General features: G+C 45.2%; 2 protein-coding genes across 2 annotated transcripts; both read left to right on the top strand.

Moving 5' to 3' along the window:
• Nucleotides 1-156: 156 nt before the first annotated feature.
• On the top strand, nt 157-8,508 carry LOC113833198 (3 beta-hydroxysteroid dehydrogenase/Delta 5-->4-isomerase type 1-like). Its single transcript, XM_027393773.2, has 4 exons — nt 157-400; nt 2,623-2,829; nt 5,954-6,118; nt 7,313-8,508. Exons 2-4 carry the CDS (start codon nt 2,685-2,687, stop codon nt 8,122-8,124), a joined length of 1,122 nt encoding a protein of 373 aa, XP_027249574.1. The 5' UTR covers nt 157-400; nt 2,623-2,684; the 3' UTR covers nt 8,125-8,508.
• A 304-nt stretch (nt 8,509-8,812) lies between these two features.
• On the top strand, nt 8,813-12,600 carry LOC113833179 (3 beta-hydroxysteroid dehydrogenase/Delta 5-->4-isomerase type 1-like). The gene is given in 2 exon segments (XM_027393525.1): nt 8,813-8,828; nt 11,885-12,600. Coding segments are annotated over 2 exon segments (732 nt in total).
• The last annotated feature ends 730 nt before the right edge of the window (nt 12,601-13,330 follow it).

The raw sequence follows: 13,330 nt of genomic DNA on the forward strand, positions 1-13,330 counted from the left end.
GAGTAGCCTTCCCCCAAAAGAAGCTCCCCTCAAGTGTTTCTGACACAGGAGACACCTAATTCTGATTGGTTTTAGTGTCAATTTGTCACTCAAGGAAGTGTCCTGATAACCTTGACTGCTGTGGGAAGCCCCACCCTAATTGTGGGCGGCAACCTCGGCTAGCAGCCCACATTAATAAGAACATCCTGTCAGGAAGAACATCTGACCTGTTGCTGCCTTTGCTTCCCTCTGGCATGAGAGCTTATTGGTAGCACTGCTGCTGGCCCTTCTGCAGATAGCAGAAATCAACTTAACCAGGCTTGCAGTGTGCTTTGGGACCAGCTGGGTCTCAGGAAGCTTCCATACTTCCAGCTCCAGGTTGGGACTGCTGAGACTGCTGACACATCGGTCTTGTGGCTGAGTAAGTACAGTTTGTCTCCCCACAATGAGTAATTGTGGGACTATTTCAACTGTTGCCTTAAGGCATTTAGTCTTAAGGACCAAGTAACCACTAGTTTCTGAAGTGTGATTTAGCTGTTCTTACTATTTTAAAGCTGATTTAATAAAAAAAAATCTGAGAGATAGATAGATAGATAGATAGATAGATAGATAGATAGATAGATAGATAGATAGATATACATCCTCTTGGTTCTGCTCCTGTATAGACCCTTGACCAAAACACACCAGCTATCTAGCTATACAATTACTAACTGCCAAGTATGCTCTTTGTAAGTGGTATTATCTACCATCAACCACAGCATTCTGTAACCAGAACTACTATATTAAAAGCCTGAACTAGAGCAGCCAACCTAACATAACAATTAAAGAAACAAGTAATCGCTAAAAGTGTGAGTGTGTGTGTGTGTGTGTGTGTGTGTGTGTGTTTTCAACATGACTGGAGGGGGGGTGAGAAAAACAATACGAGTGCTCAGTGACCCCAAAGTCCATCTTCATGCTACTGTTTGAGCTTGCAGTAAACAGAGAAAGTCATAGGTAAACATTGTCTCAGTCCAGCTTTTTCAGTGTTACCCAAGGAAATCCTTCCTGCTCAAGATAATAAGGTGATTCTCAGAAATTGATTGCTCATTTTCATGGGTAATTGCCCTCCTCTTTTGTTGATATATAATATCAATATATCAGAGAAAATTCAATATATTAGAGGAAACAAATATATTAATACTATGTCCTGAGAGGTGCATGGGAAGCTCTTGGCTATAGGCAGTCCTTTCTTTATTCCCTTTTCTCTTCCTCAAGGTCCCATCTCAAGATCATTTATTAGAAATTATCACTTCAATTTAGAGATGGCTACAACACCTGGAGAATTGTGTCCCTGTGTGCACAGAAACATGAAAACTAATAAGAAAGGGGTGAAACATTCCATTGCTTGGTCATTATTAGCAGAGAATGCTGGGTCAGACCAATGCAGAGATGCCTGACATGAAAGGAAAGGACCAGAACAGTGGGTCGGAAAGATGCTAGATGGAGCTCAGAACTCTGTGTTTAACCTCAGACCTCTGCCGTCAGCAGTGCCTCCAAGGAAAATTACACAAGAACTACGGGGTGGGGTGGGGTTACCTTTCTGTCTCTTAGTCACCAAAACCATATTCCATTAAAGGGAAAGGCAATAGCCAGAAATGGTAAAAGCAGAAAGGTGTAAAGTGAAGGAATGCTTTCATTTGTGTTATCCAAATGGATTGTAGGAGTAGCTGGTTGAGCAGAATAAGACAATTTTTAAAAGCTGCACATTGGCAAACACACTAGGGTTAATACAGGACCTATAGCTGCAGAAGGCAGGCTCTACCTGGTAAACACTGACTCTAGGTTATCCCCCAAGTGGGTGAGTAGCCTCCTGGACTAGATGAAAGGCCCTAGGGTCATTAACTTGGCATGAACATTAAAATACAGGAGATTAACAAGTTGCATAAGCAGTTCATGGACTTCAGAAATGTTTGTTTGGCTACAAAAGGTGATGCACAAAAGTGGGGAGTTTCTGTGCCCTTGGGGAATACACCACCAGAAACCTCTACAAGTTCAGTGGCATGGAAACAAAGGATAAGCTGAGCCATTTTTTTCTTGAGTGTTGGTGTAGTCTCTAGCTGAGCAGTGTTCCCTCATGAGGTCCTCTTAGACCAAAATAGCTTAGTGGCGGCTAAGTGGGAATGGTTGTAGGATGAAGACAAAGTTCACAGATGAGGTATCTTTTGCCAAAACCTGTCCAGATGTCCTGATCTTTTTATTTAAATTAAAAACAGTCTTATTTCACATATCAATCCCAGTTCCCTCTTCCTCCCATCCTCCCATGCCCCTCACCAACCAACCCTCCCATCCCACCCCCCATCCACTTCCCAGGAAGAGTGAGCCTTCCTTTATGGATCTTCAGAGTCTCAGAAGTCCTTATCTTATGTGTGGTAAATCTGTGGCCATTTCAAAAGCATGGGTGAAATCTCCTGGGCTTGCAACAGGCATCTAGGTAGAGGAGAAATCTTGGGACACAACTACACCCTGTGAGTCTGTCAGTTTCAGAGTACACATTGGAACATATTGCTTAGTACATGGAAAAATTTGCCCATGTCTTACAATCTGTGTTGTAAGAGGTTGGTGGGAGTAATTGGACTTGAGGAATCACTGGCTCTCTCTTTCTAGCCATCTCCAGAATCGCCTTACATTACCTGCTGCTCATACTGGATCTGTTTCCTGTTTGGACCATGCCTGAGTGGAGCTGCTTGGTGACAGGGGCAGGAGGGTTTCTGGGGCAAAGGATTGTCCACTTGCTGGTGCAGGAGAAGGATCTGAAAGAGGTCAGAGTCCTGGACAAGATCATCAGACCAGAAACCAGGGAGGAATTCTTCAGTAAGTCAACTTGAGGATTGGCCATGTGACTGCATAACACTTGGTGGCGAGATTCAGGGAGGGCTCCTCCCTCGTCAAGTACATAAAACACTTGGAGTCATAACACTTCTCCAGGGCCACATTCATCAGGAGGAAACAGACCACACAGCATAAAAGACACTGTATAGTTGTGGAAGACTGAATTCAGATGGATGGGTTCTCTCTCCCTTTCCTGTAGTTGTTTAGTGTGGGCTTGCCAGTTGCTGGGTAATATTCATAAAGATCATTAAGTTGGATGGTTCAGCACTAGCTCCCAGTCTTTCCTAATTGCTACTGGTCTAGTTGTTTGTTTTGGTTAGGTTTGCACTGGGGGAGGGGGCTGTCATTCATTTAGCATCTTGGGTAGAGGTCAAATAAAAGGAGTAAAAATATATGAAAGGGAGAGAAATGTACAGAGACAGAGATAGGGACAGGGGCAGGGACAGGCAGACAGAAAAAGATACAGAGAATGAGACTGAGAAGTGAATTTCTGAGCAAATGCATGAAGTACAAGGGACCCACGTGAAGCCAGTGAGAACAGGACTGTCCATACCTCACTTGGACTGTTCATGCATATCTCTCACCAATCCTCACTGGAATTTGTCATCACTAAGAATAAGATTGCAGAATTCACTGAGTCAGGCCATTAGTCCTTTGCCAATTTGTTCTCTCAGGTACAACTGGACCAGCTGATTTCATGGGATATTTTGTCACCTATTCGACCCCCAAGTTACTGAAAGAACCTTGCAGGGAAAGTAGGAAAGAATACTCACTCACCTGGACAGCAAAGACTTTGAGTTGTGAAAAGAACGATGACTATAGCAACATCATATGATTAATGAGAATCACAGAGCAAGCCAGAGGTCCCTCATTTAAACTTCATTATTTTGTCCAGTGGCCAGCTCTTGGCTCCAAAGTCCTCAGTGTTTCCCACTGTCTGTCTATGACTCAAGCTAGTTCTTTACCCCCTCCTCAGCTTCAAGTATAAATGCACACTTCCTAGGGATCTGTCCTGCAGGCAGGACCCTCCAAAGCCCTCTCATACAACACCCACCCTCTATGCCACTTCTTTGTCTCTGACCTCTTCCAATGTCAATTTCCTCCTCTATCAGCTTGAAGGATGCTTCCAGAAACCCAATATTAGCACATAGCTAATTCTATTAGTTAGAATCCCAATGTCTCAGAAATATTTGCAAATAGCCAAGGTTTGGTCTGGAGGAAGAGCCCCATAGTGAGTACTGTCTGGTCTAATGGATAGAAAAGGTCCTGCATAAAGTAAGTGTGGAGATTCCTGTAAGTATGCTTTCTGTGCCAGGCTCTGTGTCACTTACTGTGGTGACAACTCAGCTTCGTATAACATTCGTGAAATGTAGCTAATGTTTCTATCCTCTCTTTCTGTAAATAAATAGTTACAGAGGTTAACTGGCTTGTCCAAATATCGCAATCAAATAAACAAGTTGAATTGGAGCCTAGGAAAGTCTAGTGGCAGCCTTTACACGCTTAACATTCAGTGTGATTAGGGACTTTCCTGGGTCTCTCTCTCTCTGACACAGTTCACATGATAGCAACACTCCACCATGTTGCTATGAAAATGTTTGCCACACCCAGGTGTACTAGATAAGATTGCAACTATGGCTCCACCAGAAAACACTTGAAGGGGCCTCTCCTGGGATCTCAGGGACCCCAAATAGCTCATGGATGGGAGTCTATTTTAATACAGGTCTGGATTCCTCCTGTCTTGTCCCAGCGATATCCCTGCACCCGCTTGTCTAAATCCGTAGCAAAGGAGAAGGACAGAATGGGCAGATAGGATCGTAATCCAGGAACCCAGCCTTCAGGCAGGCACCTGCTTCCTCCTGAGCCTCCTTGCTTGCCTCTCTCTACTTCAGGGTTTTCCTGGAGTTGCATGATGAGAGGATGGAGCCTGGATGGGACATACTTAGCCATTCTATTTGTGTCTCTGGAGATGCTTCTTCAGCCCTGGATTTCTCCTGCCCTTCTTGCTACTCCTTGGCTTCATTGGCAACTTCAGTTCAGTGGAATGACTTTAACCTGCCTCTATAAAATTAATTCCAAGCCACCCCAGAGAGTGGGCTAATGGCAAAGGTGGAGACAGACAAGTGAAGTATCCTCAGCCAGTGTACCCATAACTGTGTCCCCAGACTTCTTGAGCTTCACTTTCCTCATCTATTAAATAGGGTCCAGAGGACTAGTCTCTAGGAAGTATGGGAAGGAAGGAAAGAAGGAAGGGAGGGAGGGAGGGAGGGAGGGAGGGAGGGAGGGAGGGAGAGAGGGAGGGAGGGAGGAAGAGAGAGAGGGGGGAGGAAGAAAGTCCTAAAGTTAGGTATAAATTAAGAAGCCAAAGAAAATGTAGGGTACTGTTGAAGACTGCATGTGGCACACAGGTCATTTTGTGAGTTGAGTGACAAAATAATAGGCAGTGCTACCGTGGGTTTCAGAAAAAAAAACAAAGATACTGGCATTGTGCCCACTGCCTTGGGGTAGATGGCTGCAAGGGAATTCCTGGAAAGCCTCAGTTACAGCATAGACATCTGGTTTTCTTGGTATCTCATAGGAGATATTCCAATATATCCATACTTAAGCTCTTGGTATCTGTATTGCCAGTGTCTCTACTCCCCCCGAGTCATTTAAACGGAGTTATGGGTGCTGTGTTAACTGTTCTTTTTGTGCTTAACACAGACCCATAAAATACCAGGCTCTGGCATGTGTGGAGGGGATGACACAGGAGGTGGGGAACACATCTAACATTCATACCTGTATGGTTTTCTTCTCTGCTCCCACTGCTGGGAGCAGGGACTTCCTAATCATGTCCCTGGAATAGACACTCCACTAATCTCACTTCTACCCAGACCCCTGAGTTTCTTTGATAAATGGATCAGCTTCCCACCACTCTCTTGAACAAGTTTCATGCCCCAGGCATGTTTGCTTGCTCCCCAATCTGCTTTTCCCTCCTTCCATATATCAGGCTTCCTCACGTTTTCCCCACTATGCTACTTCTTGATGACCTAGGTGACTGACACCTGTCTACAGGGAACACCCAGCCCACAAACAAGCTTCCCAATGACCTGTCTTGTGTTCCACACAGAGCTGCAGACAAAGACCAAGGTGACAGTGCTGGAGGGAGACATTCTGGATGCCCAGTACCTGAGGAGAGCCTGCCAGGGCATCTCTGTTGTCATCCACACTGCTGCTGCCATTGACGTCTTGGGTACCATTCCCAGACAGACTATCATAGATATCAATCTGAAGGGTAAGGTATCTGTAAACAAGGTGAAAGGTGGGGAGTTGAAAATGTCAGTTCAGATCAGGAAGGGATGCTCTCACCACAGAACACCTACTGTGCTCTCAGTCTAGTGCCTCTGCTCACCAGACCCAGATGGAACTGCTCAGGGCTATTACATGGCTGAGTCCCAGCAGGTAGAAAGTAGGTGGCTAGGATGTGAGGCCACATCAATGTCACTCCAACTTCAGGGAAAGCTCTCCCATTGTCCTCCATGCCAAGGATTCCATTCTAAGGAGACTAAATTCTAACTCCAGGCAGTTGACAACCATCCACCCATTGCCTCCCTTGGGCCAGACCTACACTAGACTACTCTGAATGCTGTTAACTTTGAGAGAGCTTGGGACCTCACGATGTTCTGCCATTATTAGAATTCCCAGCAGGGAACACACAGTCCCTTTTAGGTTTTCACTAAGAGGAACAGTTGAGGTCAGTGCCGGGTTCCAGAATGAAAACTAGAAGGAATATTTATGACCTCTACTTTGAATAGCTGAGTAAAAAGAAAAAAAAAAGTCACAGATAAACCCAGGAATGCTTTAACATGGTGTATACAATCAGGGGCACAGCTATGGCTCTGCTTCTCCCCAACCCCACCCAATAATCACTTATTCCATGACTCAGAGTAGGTGTCCTTGTGACAGTTTTGATTCTTATCAAATGACAAAAAAAAATGTAGCTATGAAATATCTACGTAACATGTGTATGGCCTGTACTCAACTGTATTGAGCTTGTATGGTGTTAATTCTCAAAAGAGTTCTTAGTTAAAAAGAATTACTCTTGTTCATAGTCCAAGAATATGATCTGCTTTTGTACATTTAAGAAAAATGCAGGAATTTATATGATTAAATTACAATTACCTCACGGACACATTAGGAATGGATAAACAAGAAACCTTAGGTTTCTTTGAAAATAAAACAACAACCAATTATACCCACTTCTGCATGCAAACGCTCTTAGGGCTGTGAATACAAAAGCCTAGAGATTCTTGCTCTCTGGAATCTACCTGTTGTCCCCAGGTTATACCATGGTAGCTGTGTATCCAGGAAACAGGGAATGCGTGCTGATCTGTAAAAGGTGCTCTATTAGACTAGAGGATGAAAATAGTCATGAGCTGTGCACATGGTATCCACCTCCTGACACTGACAGTGTGCTGTCTGTGACTAGGTACCCAGAACCTGTTGGAGGCCTGTGTCCAGGCTTGTGTGCCAGCCTTCATCTACACCAGCACAATTGAAGTTGCGGGGCCCAACTCCTACAAGGACATCGTCCTAAATGGCAATGAGGAAGAGCAACATGAAACTACATGGTCTCATTCATACCCATACAGCAAAAAGATGGCTGAGAAGGCAGTGCTGGCAGCCAATGGATCCACCCTGAAAAATGGTGACACTTTCCACACTTGTGCCTTAAGGCCTATGTACATCTATGGGGAGAAAAGTCCATTCATTTCTAACACAATGATCAGAGCCCTCCAAAATAATGGTATTCTGGGTATTACTGGAAAATTTTCCACAGTTAACCCAGTGTATGTGAGTAATGTGGCCTGGGCACACATTCTGGCTGCCAGGGGCCTACAAGACCCCAAGAAGTCACCAATCATCCAAGGGCAGTTCTACTACATCTCAGATGACACCCCTCACCAAAGCTATGATGATTTAAATTATGCCTTGAGCAAGAAATGGGGCTTCCGCCCTAATTCCAGTTGGAGGCCTCCTCTGCCCCTGCTGTACTGGCTTGCCTTCCTGCTGGAAACTGTGAGCTTCCTGCTGCGTCCAATCTACAATTACCAGCCTCCCTTTAACCGCCATTTGGTCACACTCTCAAATAGCGTGTTCACTTTCTCCTACAAGAAAGCTCAGCGAGATCTGGGCTATGAACCCCCTGTCAGCTGGGAGGAAGCCAGGGAAAAAACTTCAGAGTGGATTGGGTCACTAGTGGAGCAGCACAAGGGGACACTGAACATAAAGACTCAGTGATGTAACCATCACAGTGACAATGGCAGGGGCATGGCCCTGGGTGCTGTCAGGAAATAGTTGTCAGGTTCTCCAGAAGGGACAGAGGCACAACCCAGGTCCTACTGCCTCCCTTTGACACAGAGACCAACTTAGTGTCTTCCTCAAGACACCAGCAGCTTTGCCAATCCCTGGTCCAGCCACAGGCTTTCTTCCCTCAACACCTGCCCAGTGACACACTTGTGGCTGTGCCTCAGCTCCTAGTTCCAAACTACTCAGCACCTCTTGTACCTTAGAGCTCTCTCCAATAGCTTCATCTCCTCATGAAAGGCATTTCTCATCTTTGGAAAATACCCATTACTTTATGAAATGCAATCAAGGGAACAATAAATATTTGTTAATACCTCATCTGCAGAATGTATTTTTCTATTCTATTCCCCCCACCCCAAGTCCAGACAAGGCCATGCAAAGATCAGAAAGGGATTGTGGATCTGAGGTGGACTGAAGGCGTCAAATTAGGATTCACCAGAACCAGTATAATTGAGGTGGAGTTTATTAGTAAATAACTTTCCTGGAAAAACAATAAGTAACTGCTCCAAGGAGACAGACCCTGCTCCCCATGCTCTCCACGAGAGCTTCTAAATGGGCTTCTGACCTGGATACTTTTCCTTTTAAGCAGTCAAGTCTGCACCTGTGACCACACCCAAAAGGCATGGTCAGCGCCACAGGTACAGAGCTGAATATATCCCTACAGTGGACTGAAGAAAATCAGGGCCAAAATAGGGTTAGGAGACTAATCCCAACACTTTGTCCTTTGGGGGGGGTGTACTAATGGCCACATTGCCATATTTTATGTAATAGGGACCTGACAGAAGCAATGCTTGAAGTTACAGTATCTCCAAGAGATTCCCAGCTAGGGCCAGGAGGAGGTGCCTTCTAATGAACATTCTCGAAATTGCAGTTTTTCTCACAGCTAAATCTGGTGGGTTTTGTTCCAGCTTTCCTATAAAAATGCTGCTATGACCCCTTTGCTCATCACTCCTCCAAAGGGGTCAAGACCAGATTGGTGAAACCCACAGAAACAGCTGGCCTGAACAAGGGAGGAGCTCATGGACCCCCAGACTGATGGCTGGGAGGCCAGCATGGGTCTGATGCAGACCCCTGAATGTGGATGTCAATGAGGAGGCCTGGCAATCTATGGGGTCTCTGGTAGTAGATCAGTATTTATCTCTAGCGTATGAAAGGACTTTGGGAGCCTATTCCACATGGAGGGATGCTCTCTCACCCTGGACACATGGGGGAGGGCTAGGCCCTGCCCCACATGACATGACAGACTTTGAAGATCCCTCATGGAGGGTCTCCCCCTCCCTGGGGAACAGAGGAGGGATGAGGTGGGGGGTTTGTTGGGGGCAGGAGAGGTGGGGATGGGAGAATGAGCTGGGATTGACTTGTGAAGCAGGCTTCTTTCTTATTTAAATAAAAATAAATTTAAAAAAATCCTGGTATGAGAACAGTATATAGGGGCTAAGAACTTTTTCCCCCCTAGCTCTAGACAGAACTATAAATAAACCCACTCCCCTTTATAAGCTAATGCCTCCTAGTATTCTCTTTCTAAAGCACAGAGAATTGGGCCTCAGATCCCAGACTCCAGGGACCAATTTTTGTTTGACAAACCTAGAGAGCAGAGAGAGGCTTTGGGTTGATGCTCTGGGATTCCCAGCAGTTGCTATGATGGGGAGATTTCCCCATTTCCATGCATGGTGGTACCAACTACCTGTAAAGGGATACTGGTCAAGAGAATGGGCAAGGGTGAAGGAAAAGGCTTGTAGAGTCAAGATACCTTTATTCTGATAAATACCAGCCAAACGCAAGCCAGAGCGTACCCAGGGGCAGCAAGGCAGGGAGGCCAGAGAGAATGGGCAGCTAAAGGGGAAGAGAGTGTTCCATGTGCTCGTGGTTGCTTAAGAACCCATGCCTCTGACCTCACCTTGACCACGCCTTGGCAGGCGTAGTCAGACACACCTGTAGCCAGCCCTTAGGAGGTGTGGTTATGATGTCTCCCTACACAAGGGCTCCAGTGTGACCTTATTTAGAAGGAAGCTGTACTATTGGGTTTGGGATTTGAAAGTTCTCAGTAAACTGTTAGGAATGCTTCATTCTTCTCACTTAATTTCTCCAGTTTCTAAAAATGTGAAGAGTGTAGTCAGGTGGTTTTTTTATTCTATGTTTTTTTGGGAGTAGGGGCTCCCACCCAGCTCCCAAATAATAACACAGAGACTTATTCTTGCTTATTAAAGCCCAGCCTTAGCTTGGCTGTTTCTAGCCAGTTTTTTCTTAAATTATTCCATCTACCTCTTGCCTCTGGGCTTTTCTCTTGCTCTATTCTATATACCTTTCTTTCCTTCTTACTCCGTGGCTGGCCGTGTAGCTAGGTGGCTGGCTCCTGGTGTCCTCTCTCTTCTCTCACTCCTTGATCCCTCCCCCTCAGATTTCTCTTATTTATTCTCTCTGCCTGCCAGCCCGGTCTATTCTTTCCCTCGACTATTAGCCATTCAGCTATTTATTAGACCACTCAGCTATTTATTAGACCAATTATTAGACAGGCACAGTAACAGAGTTAAACAAATGCTACATAAAAGAATGTAACACATCTTTGCATCATTAAACAAACGTTCCACAACATAAACACACGTAACACTTCTTTAACGAATATTCCACAGCAGGAAAGTGCTAGTTTCTTAGAACCCTTTGCTTACCAGAGTGGCCCCAAGTCACGTGAACACATTTTGTAAAGACTTTTTGGGAAAGAAACATATACACTTAAGATGGCTCTCTCATGAAAGTCTCTTCTCCCCATGCCTGAAGCTCGACAGGCACCAGACTCCAGACTCAATACGGATGCTCTCTCCTACTGTGGGTTTAGGATTCCACACCAGAGGCTGAACACAGCACTGGCATTCTCTCCCTTGTGTATGCAAGGAAACTTACTTGGGTCTTTTGAAGTTTGTGTTCTACAAATCTGATAGTAATTCCCCAAAAGGGGATATGACAAACAGAAATCAGTGGCTTGGGGCGGGGGGTGTTCAAGTGTGAGCTTTAGCCAAAGCCTAATGTTTTCTGCCCCGATAGTCTCTGGGGATTGAAAACTTGCACTCACTCTGTAAACAGATTGTGTTTTCTGAAAACTACCTGGGCATTCTCAGTCCATGTGATGCTCTTGACATGTTACTTTTTGCCTGTATCTGTGTAGACAGACCTGATGAGGGAAAGAACAATGTATCTACAGCAGTTCTGTTAGAAAAGAGACAAATGTCCCCTCCAGTCCACTCTGGTAATGAGGGACAAGGCCATTGATAGAGATCCACCTGTCTCTACCTTCTGACTGCTTGGATTAGAGGCATGTGCCACCACCCAAATTGTCATTTTTAAAACTGTGTTGACAAAGCATAGAATAGAAATATTTTGTTCTTTTCCAGAATCAAAATCCTTTGTCAGGATTTTACACACACACACACACACAGTGAGAGAGACAGAGAGATATAGGGACAGAGACACAGTGAGAGGGGTGTCTGTAAAGGCTGGAAGGCTAAAAACCTTGGCTCCCAGACAGAAGATGTCACCCGTTTCCTTTTTTATTGCTCATGTGCCCAGGTGCTGGTCCTCCTGCTGATTAGGGAACAGCAAAGAATGCACCAGGGAGCTGGGATTAGGCTAGAAATGAACAAGAATCATGTAGACCCCTTGGTTTATTTCCTGACACTGACAGTGTGCTGTCTGTGACTAGGTACCCAGAACCTGTTGGAGGCCTATGTCCAGGCTTGTGTGCCAGCCTTCATCTACACCAGCACAACTGAAGTTGTGGGGCCCAACTCCTACAAGGACATCGTCCTAAATGGCAATGAGGAAGAGCAACATGAAACTACATGGTCTCATTCATACCCATACAGCAAAAAGATGGCTGAGAAGGCAGTGCTGGCAGCCAATGGGTCCACCCTGAAAAATGGTGACACTTTCCACACTTGTGCCTTAAGGCCTATATACATCTAGGGGGAGAAAAGTCCATTCATTTCTAACACAATGATCAGGGCCCTCAAAAATAATGGTATTTTGGATATTACTGGAAAATTTTCCACAGCTAACCCAGTGTATGTGAGTAATGTGGCCTGGGCACACATTCTGGCTGCCAGGGGCCTACAAGACCCCAAGAAGTCACCAATCATCCAAGGGCAGTTCTACTACATCTCAGATGACACCCCTCACCAAAGCTATGATGATTTAAATTATGCCTTGAGCAAGAAATGGGGCCTCCACCTTGATTCTAGTTGGAGGCCTCCTTTGCCCCTGCTATTCTGGCTTCTGTTATCAGCTTACTTTCCTTGGAAAGCAGCCAACACAGTTCACCAGAGAAACTGGTTTGAGTACCTTTATCTTCCACTGAATCCTATACTGGCTTTTCAGAGGAACAGCAGAGTCCTAGAAAGTGGGCTGCTGATCCCTTAGGCAGCCCTAGTTCTTCTGACTTCCTTCCTGCCCATTCTACTCTGTATAATCATAAGAAACCTTCAGGGTCACCTGAGATGCCACATTTGCCTTGACAAATGATACTTACTGGTCAGAAGATGGAGAGACAGAGGTGTTCTCAGCATCCACTTCAGTTGTACAAGATTATCCTCTGAGCCAAACAACTACCATCTTAGGAAGTTCCGCTGTACCCAGATGTGATCATCCCAGCTAGACTAGTCAACCAGTGGCATTACCTTAGAAAAGAAGGAGCAAGAAGGACCGTGGGACCCTCACCTGAGTGTCAGGCCACTCCAAACCACCCGTTATGTGCAATTCTACTCTAATTGTTTGTGGCCTCCAGGAGGGACTAGGGTACATAGAACTAGATAGAGAAGGGTTGTGTCTGTTCAGTTATGAGAAAAGTCATCATTCCCGCTTTGTAGAGACTTCCTGGTATAGCCTTCTGCAGGGAACACCTATGATCCTGTAAATAATCCCCTCACCTAAGTACTGAAAGGAAGGCCAATAAGATCATTGATATGGCAGGATGAACTTTGGTAGTACCTTGTCTTGGTGTGTCATTGGAACCTTGGGGAAGGGAGGAGACATTGTTTATGTCTCCTCAAGGCAAAGAATTTTAGCCATAACTTCCAGGGTCTGTATCTCATAAAGATTTAGAACAACACTAGATCTGTATAGTTATTCCCAGTCTTACGTTTCCACCTTT

This window comes from Cricetulus griseus (genome assembly GCF_003668045.3).
Source record: "Cricetulus griseus strain 17A/GY chromosome 1 unlocalized genomic scaffold, alternate assembly CriGri-PICRH-1.0 chr1_0, whole genome shotgun sequence".
NCBI classification, from domain to species: domain Eukaryota; kingdom Metazoa; phylum Chordata; class Mammalia; order Rodentia; family Cricetidae; genus Cricetulus; species Cricetulus griseus.